Source organism: Anarhichas minor, unplaced genomic scaffold (assembly GCF_050575085.1).
Source record: "Anarhichas minor isolate MPS153535 unplaced genomic scaffold, ASM5057508v1 ptg000018l, whole genome shotgun sequence".
In the NCBI taxonomy this organism is placed as follows: domain Eukaryota; kingdom Metazoa; phylum Chordata; class Actinopteri; order Perciformes; family Anarhichadidae; genus Anarhichas; species Anarhichas minor.
In genome coordinates this window covers 3,880,001-3,896,227 of record NW_027466464.1, presented here as the reverse complement: position 1 = coordinate 3,896,227, position 16,227 = coordinate 3,880,001, and the positions used below count along the sequence as shown (strand labels likewise).

The following is a 16,227-nucleotide window of genomic DNA, read 5'->3' as shown; positions in this document are numbered from 1 at the left end:
ACTGAAGATGAGACTTTTCTCTTTAGTTGAGTCAGACACATTTGTCTGTAATAGTTTATATTGTCAAATAAAAAGAGCAGAAAGTCATTGAAGGATTTATTGAAGTACACATCGAGGCATGTGACAGTAAAACAATTCATTCTTGACACACTAGGTAGTGATACATCAGTAGAAGCAAGACAAACTGAAAACACGTCTCAAGCTGCAGAGGAGGGAAATTGAAAGTTGAAGTAGAACACAAAAAACATACGAGCCAACCACAAGAAGCATGAATGAAAATAATAATCAAGAAGCTTCTATCAATGCTGTCGTCGGGTACACAGACATCTTACACACTGATGTTAGCAACCAAACAGACATTTACTTCCAGTAGCGGTCCAAATCCACAGATTTCAAATAATTTCTTCTGAATCTCATCAGTAGCTGAACAAGAAAAGGATGCACATAAACAGATGACTAAAGGCAGTGAAGGGCCACAGTGTAGGGCATGGCATGCTTATTGTTTTGGATTTATGGGCCAGAACTATACGGTTCTTGCTCTCAGTGAATAAATAGCTCTGATAAACCAGCTTGTTCTGCTGGAACCAATCACAATTTTAATAACTCATTATTCTTTTTAAATGGCCTCAAACAGCGAAGCAGTGCGGAATGGGGCGAGTCTTAGTAACAAGAAGTTTGTGAGCGCTCACCACATTGTGGTCACAACATCAAACTGTAGAGAAACATCAGAGGTACAGTCCAGCTTTTGGGACGAAGCTTTGTCTGCAGTCTTACCGAGGGTCAGATGAAGAGATGATATCAGGTTCATTTGTGTGTCCAGGCCACTGTTAGCCTAGCTTAGCACTGGAACTACTAGCTAGCTCTGTCAAAGGGGAAACAACTCTATTCAACCACTTGTTGTAAGAGAGCAAGCTAGTTACAAATATATCCAAGTGTGTTGTTTTTACATTTGAGTTTTCCACAAGTGAAATCAAACAATACAACATGAAGATAATACACCTCTGGCTTTGAAAGGTGCACTTTTCATGCCATAGTGAGGCTAGCAACACATGTATCTCTGTACTGGAGGCACACAGATCAAACCCATACTGATCTTCTCATCTGACTCTTTCATCAGCCTGTTCCTTTAACAGACGTTTTGTCACATACCTCCAACATTCCCCATGTGCTGCACCCACGCAGTGAGTTACACAAACTGATTGTAATCAGACCAGACCTGATTTAATCTCAACACGAGGCAGAAGAGCTAATGTTTCCCATGGTGCATCAGTAGAGGCAGACCTATGAAGCTACATGGTGAAGTGTCTTGTGTAGTCGTATTCTATTGTAGGAATGACAGCCTGGACAAACTTGAGGAAAATTAGAAGATACCTGAAAGTGTCAGTTAAGGAAAACAGAGTAGAGCACGGAGGGAACAAACAACACAGTAGGCATGACGATGTAACCAACTACCTACTAGGAATATCCACACCACATATCATGAGCATGATGGGATATCTTCCAGTGTTCAAAGTGTCACCAGGGGATATTTACTAAGCCTGTCACAACACCTACATCACAACGCTGCTTATTGATTTCAGATCAGCCTTTAAACACAATCTCTCCATGAAACTGATTGGTAAACGCTCACTCTGTGACTGGTTACAGAATCCAACCTAGTGGCACCGATGAGCAGCATTAGGAATAACTATACAGACCATCTTCTCTCTGATGATCTCGTTTACTGATGGAGGTCATAAGGAGGCATCAGTATTCAAACAGTTCCTCACAGTAACTTTAACAAAGAGATCAGTGATGGATCTCTCTCACTCTGTTGACCTGTGTGGTAAAACAGTGCTGCAGAGGTTTCCTCACAGTAAAAATGTCCATTCCCTACTCCCATATTTTGTGGCTCTTAACAGGAAGGCCTTAAACTAGATATTGCATGAGACAAAACTTGACCGTGCTGTCCTTTAAATGTGGTTCTTTAGTAAAAAAAGGATTACACAATTTGGCTGTTTAGTGCCTATGAACAGGCCAGAACAATAGATAAAGTAAATATCCTCCCAAGTGTCCATAGTACCCTAATAACTGTTTCATCTGACTTTGGAAGTGGTTATTACCGTGAAAGGATACATATGCACTCCCAGCTCTCCTCCCCCTTCTGCCACAGTCTCAATGATCTTTTTCATCACTTCAGCATGTCTGAAAGTAAAGGTTGGATCAGCCAAAAGTTTTTAAAATAACAGTTTCAACACACTATAAATCACTCTCCTATACTAATGTTTTAAGACATCACTATACATTGTGTTTGTGAACGATTGGTGGAGGTATCGTAACTGTATAGATCTAAATAAAGACCAAAATATGAATGCTTATATTGCTCTCAAACTAAACCTGCATGTGTGCATCTAAAGAAAGAAGGTGTCTTCCTCACCTGCAGGGGTGGACGGAGCACATGGCAGGTGGAGGAAGGTGGGGGTGGTTCTCAATAGTGACCGTCTTCTTCACGTGGTCCTGGCTGATGTCCTCGTACATCTGTTCTACAGTCAGTGGTTGCCTATCCTGGAGGACCCCACAGAAGCTTGATGAGCTTTATTAGTGCCGTGTCTACTGTACTTTCTAAAAATCACTTCCTGCAGCCTTAAGCTAAAGAGTACAAGCTCCACAGTATTGCATCTGTCCTACAATGACTTGACTGCTGCTGCTAGGGCTGTCCTCAACTAACGAAAGTCTAGGTCGACTAACACTCTTACCATTTTGTCGACTAATTGATTAGTTTATTTAATGGACAGATCTGTAAAACTCTCAAAGAAACATGCGAAAGCACCACTTTAACTCTTGGGTTTACCAGAGATGTGCTCATAAGTTTCTCAGAAATAAGTGACTCAGCACAAAAGAAGCAGAGAAACAAAGAAATGCGAGTTGACTGATACCAAAATGAGCAAGATGTGGACTTGTTGACAAAGAGGGGGCAGCCTTAAACTAGTGAGCACTACATTCTCCTATAGAACATGCTTACACTATTTCAGCAGTGCTCTCCCAGATACATACTTCATCATATCCAAAGAGCCAGAGTCGAGGGGTCTGGTAGTATTTATCATATGTGATGTACAGGTCATATGTTCTCGTCTGGAGGATGGCGTCTTCACTCCCGGGCTCTGCTCTGGCTTTAGTTTCAACCATTTTGCTGGTGTCCAAGGTGGCCTAGACGGACGAGAGAGGAGCTCGTGTGACTGACGATGGGATCACATCCCACAAGAAATGACATGCTGACCTTTGAGAGCCTACCTCGTCGGTTTCCAGCAGGCCACTCTCCTCGTACTCTGAAAAGGACAAGTCCAGTTAAAGGAAGAAACAAGAGGACTGCTTCATTACCGGTAGGGTAGGAGTACCTTCCATATCGGCTGGTTCTCCATCTTCATCTTCTTCATCATCATCATCACAATATGCTGCAGATGTGGCATTCATATTCTTGTCCTAGAGGATTCAAAGGACAAGGACCCATTTTGATCTACACACTTCAGAAACAGTTGAAACTAAATGATCACGATTTCAAAACTGTTCTGAAGAAATACAATGAACATGACATCACTACATTTCACAACACATTTCACAACATGACCAGGAACCAAACCTCTGAGTTGAATAAGGACATGTTCTGAGGAGCTTACTGCTGAATGATGTTCCTCAGATGGGAACAAGTCATGTACTTTTCATTATTTACATGTATTAAATCTCGGCCAGCAGGTCCAAACCCAGAGCCCTTTGCTGAGTGCTAACCACATTATAATTAACTTTTGGAATTTTCCATTGTATTGAACCAGAATCAACACATTTATGAAGCATACCTTATTATTGTCCAGTGAAATGTCCTGTACAGCATCTGTGACTCCTAACACACCTGCTGAAACACAACAGTGTCAGGACATGTTCTTCACCGTGCTCTTTCATCATTTTAATGAACTGGAACTGATAAGCAAGTGGTTTGAGAATCTGTCAAATCTAACCCATTGAATCATTTTAAATACATAAAAGTACATTTTCCCCGATGCTAAGGCCTGGTAGGGGGTCAATTTACACTGGTGGAAACCCTGCAAAAGTAAGTGCTGATTCAAGCACACTGAAGCACAACTATTACATTAGGTAGACTATATATTCTGTGAAGAAAAGTGTGATAACTCAATGTGTTAGTGGATATGTTGTCCTCCGTAGATCTCTGCTGGTACAGCACTGTTTCTTGCTCTGTTTTTGAGTTTTTATGCTGTGTTTTAAAGACAGCGAATAGAAATGTTGAAATATCAAATCGGTCCAACATGGGTTTCATAACAATGGAGAATGGACAAGATATTTATGCCATGTATGGATGTTGAGATGGTGTCCAACCTGAGTTGTGGTAAGTGTCCACCCAGCCCCCATCGCCATCATCCTCCTCTATGATGGCCTCCAGCTCGTCTGAGTACTCCATCTGTTTACAGCGCTTGTAACAGGGAACTGGCAGACCGCATACACACACAGTCAACACACAAAGAGGAAGTACAACATGTTAGCCAGTAATGTTGAATGAATGTCTAGATACCAACAAGGTAACTTATCTTAATGATAGCAGGGGTTTCCGAAAAAAAATGTTTTGGTGGCGGCCAAACTTAACTTTTGAATGCTTAAGACTCAGATATGAGGCTGTATTACAGCCGGATGATGCAGCGTATGTAACTGTGCTATTGCACAGTACTAAGGGAAGTGAGGACAGAGACTCTAGAAGCTCACACAATGAACTGAATACTACTTCATGGAACACCGGCTTGCTCTCCATTGTCAAGTGTCTTTGTGTACTTGAGTGATGTCGAAGAAAATCACAAAACCATATCTTTACAAAGAAAATCCTTCATTAATGGAGGCTGGATCTTGCCTTTAAAAATAAATCAATATTTCATTGTTTAAAAATAAGCAATTATAAAGAACAGAAAACATTCAGTCGAGGAACTTTAAAATAATGTACTTTTCAATGTTTACATGCTATAATTACAGTTATTTGCAATCCACACTGTGATTTAAAGATGCTTTCCTTTCATGTAAAAACGTGCAGCCAGTGTGCACTACAGATTAAATTCATTCACACTCGTGGAAATTTCAGAATTCATGTGGAACTGGAGAGAGTTCTTCATATTAAAAATACAAATTGTTGATGTTACAAAGTGAGTGGCTCAGAGGAGTTGATGATTAAATCCCCCTCTTACCGTTGCGTGTCAGGAGAAACTGTTTATCCTGGGGCAAATATGGCTTCACCTTGACTTCTTCCCCACTGGCCCTGAAGGGACATGGAACCACAGACAGAGAACACATGGTTTGTCCTTACTTTATATTTGACTACACCCACAGCAAGTTTAGCTTTTATAAACTAATGTTTTGGGTTTGCTTTCCTATTTATTTTAAAAGAACAGTGTGTATCATTTAGGGGGATTGATTGTCAGAAATGGAATATAATAGTCATAACTATGTTTTTATTAGTGTATAATGACCTGAAGCTAAGAATCAAAGTGTATTTGTTATCTTACAAAAAGCCATATACTGCATATCTATATAGGGAGCAGGTCGTCTTTCACAGAGTCCACCATGTTGCACCGCCATTTTTCTACGACAGCCCAGAGAGGACAAATACTGGAGCTGACCACGTTTTTAGGTTATCTGAAGTAGGATAAGTACTGAAACAAAGTATTAAAGTGTTAAAGACCAGAGTGTTGATGAGCCCCCATGTTACTGCTAATTTTCTTAGTACTTATTAATGTTTTGGTGTCATTTATTATCACGCTGCAGTGAGCATCTCCTCTGGTCTCTGTGTCGAGGCTGAGCTCCTCCAACAATACAACATAATGACATCATAATATATATATATATATAAAATAATAATCACTGCTGGACCTGGTCTGTGAACTCTCTCTGCAAAACTTAAATCATGCTTTGAAGAGCTAATAATCCTACTTCACATGTGTAATTAGGAATGGATTTATCTGTGATACACACTCACCATTTCCATGTGGGGCAATGGTGAACCAAGTGATCCCCAGCTGCTACAAACTAAAACAAGAAGCAGAGAGGAGGAAGTAGACTTTAGATAAGGTCATGTAATATAGCACATAATTGAAATATGCTGCAGGACCTTTAAGAAGTATGTTCTCACCTCTTCTGGTGTAATGACTCCAGTCTCTTTGAATTTAGATTCCTGTGATGGAGAACAGAACCAGGGCTTTAACATGTAACGTTATAGCATTAACCACCGGCTGTAACTTAAAAACTTCATGTTTGAACATAAAGTAACGTTAGAGCACCAACAACATGACTGGATATCTTTGATAATGTGTTCCTGCGTGTTTAACATGTCAGAGTAGCCACCAGCTAGCAACAAGCTAGATCAGAGAGTGTTTACCTTCAACACTGGAGTGAGAAACTCCGCCACTCCGAGCGCCGTCCCCTTCACCGAGTTTATCACGTTCTGCATCTTGTGCTGCTCCTTTTGGATAAAACCTTCACTGTTCTGTTGAATTAAAAAAAGTTATTCTCACATAGCTACCCCAGCACAGTGCCAGCTAGATCACATGACACGTCTCAACACTTCCGGTATTCGACTCTCGCGAGAAGGGTAGAGGTAACGTAAATGCGCGTGAAAATAGTCGCTGAAATAGCGCGTAGTGTGTGGAGATGGTCTGCTGCTAACATTAGCTAGCACGTTAGTTAACATTACAAACTGTTAGGCTAAGCTAGCAGTTAGCATGTTGCTTCATACACAGCCGGGTGTCACTATGTGGATGAAAGCAAAAGTACTCCGCGGTGCTTTCTGTGCAGCTCAGTCAGTCCACGCTGTGAAACACAGACCAGGATCCTGTAGCGTTGGTAGTGGTCCAGGGAAGACCTGGGTTAGACCCAGCGGGTTCGATACGGGTTTAAAGACTTTCAACAGCCTGACCAAACAGAAAGAGCCTCTCATTCTGGCAAGAGAAGGAGTAGCTACCTGGTAAAATGACAGAATCTGGTTGTATGATGACTGTACACAGCGTGCATGGTAACCTCACACTGTATGTCACGTGTGTTGTGTCACAGGTACAGCTGCGGACCCACCGTCTACGACCACGCCCACCTGGGTCATGCCTGGTACTGATAGAAACACTTTATATGTTGTGTACATAATGTGGTTGACGTTAAATAACTTTGTATATGTCTTGTCACAGCTCGTATGTCAGGTTTGATATTCTGCAGAGGATCCTGTCCAGGTTGTTTGGAATCACTGTGATCCATGCCATGGTCATCACTGACATAGATGACAAGATTATCAAAAGAAGTTTGGAGGTAAGGAACATCAGCCATCCCTATGCCTATAATGTGTACGCCTCTTTATTGAGAACATGTTTCCCTTGTTTTGTAGGACAATGTTTCTCCAACCACCATAGCCTCAGTGTACGAGGAGGAATTCAAGAGGGATATGCTGTCATTAAAGGTGTGTGAGTCATATTTTTCTACCATCACATTTAAATTACTTTAAGGGTGACATAAATGGTGTATTATTTTTGATCCTAAAATAAATAAAAAAATGTTTCCTCTCTCCTGTAGTGCTCTTTATCAATTTAATAGAGATCTGGTGGAGGATGTTTTCTCAAGTGCATCTGTGATGAAAAATGTATTCTATTACAACATACACCATAGATAAGTCGGTGAATAATACCAACATGTTATCAACAGATAGTAATGTAGTATATCTTGTTGCTCCACCTCTCATGACCAAGTTAGATTTAAACATGTATATTTCTATCATTTAAGTGCAATCATAACAAATGTGTGTTTATCTATAAACTTCATCTTCTGTCATTGTGTCTGAGGTGACTCCTCCTGCAGTGTATCTAAGAGTCACTGACAATGTGCATCACATTGTCTCCTTCATTGAGGGGATCGTGAAAAACGGACACGCTTATGCCACAAAGGAAGGTGAATATGTAGGAATTATTGTACTTTGTCCCATGAAATAATGTCTGTATGTGCTCATTACCTGAGTCATCATTTGTGATATGCCTTGATTGTAGGTGACGTGTATTTTGACATCCAGTCCATTGGTCATCGTTATGGCAAGTTTGTGGGAGCTGTGGGTTGTCAGGTAGAACCTGGTAAGTGTTTCGTGTAGTTTTATTAGACCACAGGTCTGTAGAAGACAGAGATTGATCTTTTCCACTCTTCCCACCAGGTGTAGTACTTCCTGTGGTCTGAAGTAGAGCAGAGGTGTGATTTATTTTCCCCTTTTCAAAAGGAAATCACAGATTTCTTAAACCTGATTTGTTCAGTCCTAAGTGGCAAACTGTAAACCCGGTCTGGTGGGGAAACTCTCCTCAACTCTAAAATGATGCAGTAATGAGTAACAACAGAGTGTTTTATCTCGAGCTGTTTTCTCTGTTCTTCTTTGAGTCCTGGCCAAGTTTCAGTAGCCATTCAAACTTTTTCTGAGACTTGTACGCACTGTGATAAACTGGCACTGCTTGTCCCGTATTAGGCACATTCTATGTATATGAGCTCTACTAATGGACTGTTCTCCAGGCAACTCAAATAAACGAGACGGGAGGGATTTTGCTCTTTGGAAGCCGTCCAAACCTCAGGAACCATCCTGGGATTCTCCGTGGGGCCGAGGAAGACCTGGCTGGCATATCGAATGCTCCACCGTCGCTAGGTTTGGATTCACAATCTGTCTGCTCCATCTAGTCTGGTATAGTCTATACTATATTTAGTCTGTATGTGAGAGTCTATCCTTCAACATAAGCAGACCCTTAAAGCTTGAAGAACAGAATTCTTCATTAAGATCTATGGGACTTTCATAGATGACTTTGAGCCAATGCTTCTTTTTTCTTGTAGTTTGAAGGATTAAGAAATGTGGTTCTGAACAAACACGAGTAATATGAAAGGATTTCAGGACCATTCATATCTAATAGTGAACTGGGTTTATTACTGATATTTCTGTAGAGTATCTAGAGAAGGAAGCCTGTACTGCACACTTTATTCAACTTTACTACCTTTATCAAGTATAAGGTTGATCATTTTCTCAATTTGATATGATTGTAAAATCAATATCTTTCCATTTCTATGGTCAGACAAAATTTGCGGTTGTGAGAGATCACTATGGTCTCTTGGAACTTGTGATTGGTATTTTACAGAATTATCAATTCATGAAAATCAATAGATTGCTTTATTCAATTACATTTTTTGTTTAGTCTAAAATCACAAATTCTCCTCAGAGGGCTTTACAATCTGTACACATCGACATCCTCTGTCCCAGGACCCTCTCATCAGAACAGGAAACACTCCCCCAGAACCCTTTAACGGGGAGAAACCTGAGAGAGAGCAATAGAGGAGGGAAACTCTATCAGGATGGACAGAAGTGTGATAGATGTCATGTGTACAGAATGAACAACACATTCAAGGCTTATGACAGAAATGATTCATAAAATGAGAGTAGTGATAGCAGTAGTAGCACTAAAACTATCAGAATAATAATCTAATGTGGATACATAATGATCCAGCATGCTCTTCAGCCTCCGTCTACAGAGTTGTTGTCTGTGCTGCTTTCAGCTCAGTGTTTGGGAGTCAGCTGGACATCCACTCTGGAGGGATCGACCTGGCCTTTCCTCACCATGAGAATGAGGTCGCTCAGAGTGAAGCCTATCACCTGTGTGGACAATGGGCAAATTACTTCCTCCACTCAGGTACATCCTAAATCCCAGACTGTTTTTGTTCCTAAACTCCACTATTCTATTGATAGCAATGATGTGTGCCTCCTGCAGACGTAGCTGGTGTAGAGTTCTCCACTGTCTAGTTTCCTCCTCCTCATACTGCCAGCAAGTGACTAACGGAGTCCTGATGTAGTGATCAGCTGTACCGGAGCGCTAGTTATCAAAGTTCTGAACACAAAATAATCTCTACATACAGTGTGAATTATTAAATAAAAAGGAAAATGTAAGTATATTCCTGACCTTTATTTTTAAATAACCTGAACACAGCTGAAAAACTACATATGTTAAGTCTCTAAACCTTACAAAGCCTACTATTTCTATTTTTCATTGTTTTTGTTTTTAGGCCACTTACACCTAAAAGGCAGTGCAGAGAAAATGTCTAAATCTTTAAAGAACTTTGTCACCATCAAGGTAAGTCATCACTAACAGCTGTGTATCTTTCACATTGTATGTAGCAGTGTGTGAAAATAATCTTGTGTCTTTCTTTATTCCCTGTAGGATTTCCTGCAGTCTTACTCTGCAAATGAGTTCCGGATGTTTTGTCTTTTGACCAAATACAGATCAGGTGTTTGTGTAGTGACTGTACTATGGTATATAGTACTATGTACTATGGTTGCATATGGTTTCTTCATCCTCTACTTTTGTCCAGTACAATGTGATATAAGAGCACATCAGGAATCAAATCATTGAAAAATACATTATAATCGTATATTTGTAATATTTCTGATTTAAAAACGTAATAAATTAAAATGATTAACACAGTAAACCATAACTATTGTTTTTAACAAATATTTTGGTAACTGCATAATGTAAAAGCAAGTTTAGAATATTGAACTGAAGAGCATTCCTGGGTTGTTGTGGTGTCTCCACAGGTGTAGACTACAGTGACGGCAGCATGCTGGAGGCTCGGACCTCTCTGAGAACCATCGCCACCTTCATCCACGATGCTACGGTCTACATGAAGGGGCAGCTGCACTGTTCACCTGTACGGGAAGCTGTTCTCTGGGAGAGGTACACTTTCACTGTAGTGTTACTATATATCTATATATGTACATTCAGGGCCATAAGTATTTGGACTGTGACACAATTTTTCTAATTTTGCCTCTTTACACGACTCCAATGGATTTGAAACTAATCAGTCAACATGCGGATGAAGTTTAGACTTTCAGCTTTAATTCAATGGATAAAACTAAAATATCACATTAAGCGTTTAGGAATTACAGCCACTTCTACACAGTCATCCATATTGTCAGAGGCTCAAAAGTAATTGGACAAACTAACATAATTGTGAATATAATCATTAGCTTTAATACTTGGAGGAAAATCCTTTGCAGTCAATGACTGCCTGAAGTCTGGCTCCATAAACATCACTAAATGCTGAGTTTCCTCCTTTGAGATGCTTTGCCAGACCTTTCACTGCAGCCTCCTTCAGCTGCTGCTGTTTGTGGGTCTTTCTGCCCTCAGTTTTACCTTCAGTCAATGAAAAGCTGCTCACTTGGGTTGAGATCAGGTGACTGACTTGGCACCTTGTTGTAAACCCTCTGTATTTAGATTCATGAAGGCGTCTCTTGATTGTAGACTTTGACAATGGCGCGCCTACCTCCTCCAGAGTGTTCTTGACTTCAGTAGATGTTATGAAGGGTTTTTCTTCACCAAGGTAAGAAATGTGCAATAATCCACTTTAGATGTCTTCCGTGGTCTTCTGGGCCTTTTGGTGTTGGTGAGCTTGCCAGTGCATTCATTCTTTTTAAGAATGTACCAAACTGTTAAATTGGTCAATCCTAATGTTTCTGCTATCTGACTGATGGTTTGTTAAGTGTTTTTTTTTTAACCTAACAATGTTCTCCTTCACTTGCATCGACACCTTTTTGGTCCGCATGCTGAGAGTTCCAAGGACCAGCTACCAACTGCAAATCCAACATTTTGAATCCTGTTGTCGGCATCATTTGTCATGAAATAGTAACAGAACAGGACACATCTGGCCATGAAAGCGTTTGTCAGACAATTGTCCAATTACTTTTGAGCCTCTCAAAATGTGGATGACTGTGTAGAAGTGGCTGTAATTCCTAAACGCTTAATGTGATATTTTTGTTTTATTCATTGAATTAAAGCTGAAAGTCTTCACTTCATCCACATGTTGACTGATTAGTTTCAAATCCATTGGAGTCATGTAAAGAGGCAAAATTAGAAAAATTGTGTCACAGTCCAAATACTTCTGGCCCTGACTGTATATGTGAACCCTCACCCCCTTAAAAAAGAAGTAAATGCCAAATGGTTGTCTATTTCTGACAACTGGTGTTGTTGTGTTTCAGGTTGGCTGAGATTAAATCCAGCGTGGTGAAAGCTCTGGCAGATGACTTCGATACCCCGAGAGCCATCAGTGCTGTGATGAATCTGGTTTATCATGGGAACCGCCAGCTGCAGCCTGTTTCTAAGGTAACGCACTGTGGGATTCCATAACCAGACTAAAGGTTACAGTTGTGATGATCAGTGTTACCAGTAGTGGAACCAAAGGTAACCCTTGTCCTGAGTTGCTGGAAGAAAAACTCTGGGGTCATTATAATCGACCAGTAGGACCATGTGACCAACTGTTTACCATCCGCAGTCATGTCACTAGAAATCATGAAGAGTCAGTGGAAACAAGCACATTGAAAGCTAGGCAGTTCGATCCCCGGCATCTTAGTGACACTGAACCCTGGCTGGAATGACGTGTGTTTTGTATGTGTTCAGTGTGAGGGAGTGACTCGGAGCCCTGCGGTGTTCGGAGCCATGGTCCGCTACATCACAGACGTCTTGGACGTGTTTGGGATCGATCTGCTGCACAGTAAGGTCAGAGCTCAGGGAGAACATTTACATTTTTAGAGATTCTAAACCGGCAGCAGGACGGCAAATGTGGGATTGAGTCAAAAGTAGTGCAGTAGTAGAGCTCAGCCTCGACACAGAGCAGAGGAGATGCTCACTGCATCCTTACCTTCATATATCATACTCTCTCTCTAGAGCCAGAGTTCAGTTGGTCCTTCTGGGCTGCTGTAGAAACATGTTCTCTATGTAGATATGAATAAAAACACGATTCTTAGTTTCAGGTGCTTATACACTCATGAAAATAAAGTTCTGAATGTTATATTCCATAAATCCCCTCACTGTTCCACTCAGGAGTCCAGATTATAAACACACCTTTCCTCCCCTGTGCAGGAGGCTGCTGAGGTTCGTAGTGGTGGAAGTCTGGAGGCCGTTGTGGAGCAGCTGACTCATTTCAGAAGTGAAGTTCGAGCATTCGCACTAGTTCCTCAGGATGGCCCGACCAAACCTGGACTATACCCAGAGAGAATCCCTCTCCTCAAAGCCTGTGACACCCTCAGAAATGACCTGGCACCCTTGGGTGTGCTGATAAAGGTATGCTGGGTCGGCTCACATCAAAATAATAACTATTATACATGTTATTTTTCCACAGAGACTGGACAAATGTATTGTTCTTGTTTTACAGGACAGAGGAGCCACCTCCACGTGGGAGCTAACTCCGAGAACAGGGAGTCAGACGGTCCAGGATGAAGACCAGGAGACATCCAGCTGAAACTCATTGCGGCCTCGGAGACTGCCTCTGTATTTCAGGCTTGTGGACTCAATTTAACTTTAAGTGAAAGACAATGAAAACAAAATGTTTGTATGTACGATGAAAGTGGAGTGGAACGCAGAAGGCTCTCTCTGAGGACTGGCTGTTTTCCTCAGAGTAGCCCCACATTAGGTCCTGTGCTGAGCTACACTATAATGCTACCACATGTTTTAGTGTCTGATGATTGAATTAATATTAAAGCAACACTTCTGATATTTTGGGAAATATTACCAACTGTGAGATTAGAAGACTGGTGGTATTTCTTTGCACTCACTACAAAAGTAATTTGTGCTGCAAACAAATCCTAAAAATTACATTTCAGTCAGGACCACAAACATATTTTTTGCGGTATGGCTGTTCTGGGAGCAGCAGCAAGGACCTCTGATGGTACAGAACAGATCCAGCATCAACATCAGTGACATGAAGTCAAAACACTAAGAGGAGCAGCTGGAACGGAGCAGGCCAGAGCAGCTCAAACAGGCGCCCTGTGGGACTAGAAGGAAATCAGCTGATGGGGTGTGAGCTGAGCTCGACTTTGTGGCCTGGCCTCAATTTCAGTCAGAACCACTTTTGTCAAAGAAAAGCTTTATTTCTATATTTGGCGGTATGGCTCATGTCAGGAGGGCTAGTTGAGCCACTCAATGGAAGCCAACTAGACTAAACCGACATGCATGAGGCTAACTACAGCTACACAGATGCTAGATGAGGTTAGATGGCTAGTAAATTCAATAAAGAGAGCCAAGCAGACCTGCCATACATGTGTTGGATTAGCCTACAGCACAGGGCACTCATAAGAGTTTGAGCATGGAGGATGGTTGAACCTGAATAACAATTCTCAACTGTTCGTTGCTGTGATGCACACCCCTTAAACTGTCATGTGGCAGAAATGTAGATTTTATGAAGATTATGCTCCATAAAAAAAATCCACACAGCTCAGGTAAAGCGCTAAACGTAAGAAGAAAGGATTGTTGGAACTCTTTGTGTGTGTGTGTGTGCTTCACATGCATGACAATAATGTGAGACAGCAGATACAGCATGAGCTCATGTTCTCATCTCAACCACTCAATGAATAGAGATATACTTTTAATATGCTTTTGGAAAACACCAGAAACAATAGTAGAAAATATTACCAGAGAAATGGGCTCATGATGGATAATAAATGGGCGTGGTTACAAAAAGGCTTGTAAATAATAATGGAATATTCCACAGTTCATGAAAATGGGTGGCTATCTAGAGAATAAGGAGCACAACAGGAGTTGTATATGAGTAAAAGCTGCTCCATGGGCTTGATACACAGTACAGCTAGTATTCTAGTATTATACTGTGTTTTAGTAACCATGAAGTATCAATGTCCGGAGGACCTGAAGACTTCTTGGCCCAATGTTCCATTCATAGAGCTTAAATGGGACTTCTGTGAAGAGCACCCTTTCACACTAAACATTTGATTTATGGTCATTGTTTTTCAATAAGATGTTTCTGCTTTTTGACCCTGGACTACCTTCCTTGTAATATTTAAATCAATTAAACTTGTTTACTTTAAAACGTAGAATCTTATTGAAAGAAGAAAAGCTCGAGCAGCACTCTGCATCTTCATCAACATGGATTTGAAAAGTGTTTTTGACACGTTGGTGTGAACTTGTTTAATTAGTACATTTTACAAGCTTGCAGCCCTTACAGTGCATCCGGAAAGTATTCACAGCGCTTCACTTTTTCCACATTTTGTTATGTTACAGCCTTATTCCAAAATGGATTAAATTCATTATTTTCCTCAACATTCTACACACAACAACCCATAATGACAAAGTGAAAACTGTTTTTTGCAAATCTATTAAAAATAAAGAACGAAAACATAACATGTACATAAGTATTCACAGCCTTTGCTCAATACTTTGTTGAAGCACCTTTGGCAGCAATTACAGCCTCAAGTCTTCTTGGGTATGATTCCACAAGCTTGGCACACCTATTTCTGGGCAGTTTCTCCCATTCTTCTTTGCAGAACCTCAAGTTCCATCAGGTTGGATGGGGAGCGTCGGTGCACAGCCATTTTCAGATCTCTCCAGAGATGTTCAATCGGGTTCAAGTCAGGGCTCTGGCTGGGCCACTCAAGGACATTCACAGAGTTGTCCCGAAGCCACTCCTTTGTTATCTTGGCTGTGTGCTTCGGGTCGTTGTCCTGTTGGAAGATGAACCGTCGCCCCAGTCTGAGGTCCAGAGCGCTCTGGAGCATGTTTTCATCGAGGATGTCTCTGTACATTGCTGCATTCATCTTTCCCTCAATCCTGACTAGTCTCCCAGTTCCTCCTGCTGAAAAACATCCCCACAGCATGATGCTGCCACCACCATGCTTCACTGTAGGGATGGTATTGGCCAGGTGATGAGCAGTGCCTGGTTTCCTCCAGACATGACGCTTGGCATTCAGGCCAAAGAGTTCAATCTTTGTTTCATCAGACCAGAGAATTTTGTTTCTCATGGTCTGAGAGTCCTTCAGGTGCCTTTTTGCAAACTCCAGGCGGGCTGTCATGTGCTTTTTACTGAGGAGTGGCTTCCGTCTGGCCACTCTACCAAACAGGCCTGATTTGTGGAGTGCTGCAGAGATGGTTGTCCTTCTGGAAGGTTCTCTCTTCATAGAACAACACCGGAGCTCTGTCAGAGTGACCATCAGGTTCCTGGTCACCTCCCTGACTAAGGCCCTTCTCCCCCGATCGCTCAGTCTGGCCGGGCGGCCAACTCTAGGAAGAGTCCTGGTGGTTCCAAACTTCTTCCATTTCCGGATGATGGAGGCCACTGTGCTCATTGGGACTTTCAATGCTGCAGAAATTTTTCTGTACCCTTCGCCAGATCTGTGCTTCGATACAATTCTGTCTCGGAGGTCTACAG

The 16,227-nt window shown here is 41.4% G+C and overlaps 2 protein-coding genes across 4 annotated transcripts; one reads left to right on the top strand and one right to left on the bottom strand.

The window, feature by feature from the left end:
* Positions 1–83: 83 nt before the first annotated feature.
* Positions 84–6,609, bottom strand: atg3 (autophagy related 3). Of its 2 annotated transcripts, none has more exons than XM_076094273.1 (12): positions 6,404–6,609; positions 6,158–6,199; positions 6,005–6,054; positions 5,217–5,287; positions 4,366–4,473; positions 3,831–3,886; positions 3,375–3,459; positions 3,271–3,305; positions 3,034–3,186; positions 2,417–2,544; positions 2,116–2,184; positions 84–1,371 (listed from the first exon to the last, which is right to left on the bottom strand). In XM_076094273.1, the coding sequence occupies exons 1-12, from the start codon at positions 6,473–6,475 to the stop codon at positions 1,290–1,292; spliced, it is 951 nt and encodes a 316-aa protein (XP_075950388.1). In that variant the 5' UTR covers positions 6,476–6,609; the 3' UTR covers positions 84–1,289. The 2 variants fall into 2 exon arrangements, with proteins under 2 accessions (XP_075950388.1, XP_075950389.1); XM_076094274.1 differs by having other exon boundaries at positions 3,831–3,883; positions 6,404–6,608.
* On the top strand, positions 6,600–14,892 carry cars2 (cysteinyl-tRNA synthetase 2, mitochondrial). 2 transcript variants are annotated; one of them, XM_076094268.1, is made up of 15 exons: positions 6,611–6,988; positions 7,075–7,125; positions 7,203–7,320; positions 7,397–7,468; positions 7,848–7,953; positions 8,049–8,129; positions 8,554–8,683; positions 9,580–9,713; positions 10,084–10,151; positions 10,239–10,305; positions 10,613–10,751; positions 12,053–12,176; positions 12,471–12,569; positions 12,933–13,133; positions 13,225–14,892. In XM_076094268.1, the coding sequence occupies exons 1-15, from the start codon at positions 6,747–6,749 to the stop codon at positions 13,309–13,311; spliced, it is 1,719 nt and encodes a 572-aa protein (XP_075950383.1). In that variant the 5' UTR covers positions 6,611–6,746; the 3' UTR covers positions 13,312–14,892. The 2 variants fall into 2 exon arrangements, with proteins under 2 accessions (XP_075950384.1, XP_075950383.1); XM_076094269.1 differs by lacking the exon at positions 13,225–14,892 and having other exon boundaries at positions 6,600–6,988; positions 12,471–12,564; positions 12,933–13,075.
* The last annotated feature ends 1,335 nt before the right edge of the window (positions 14,893–16,227 follow it).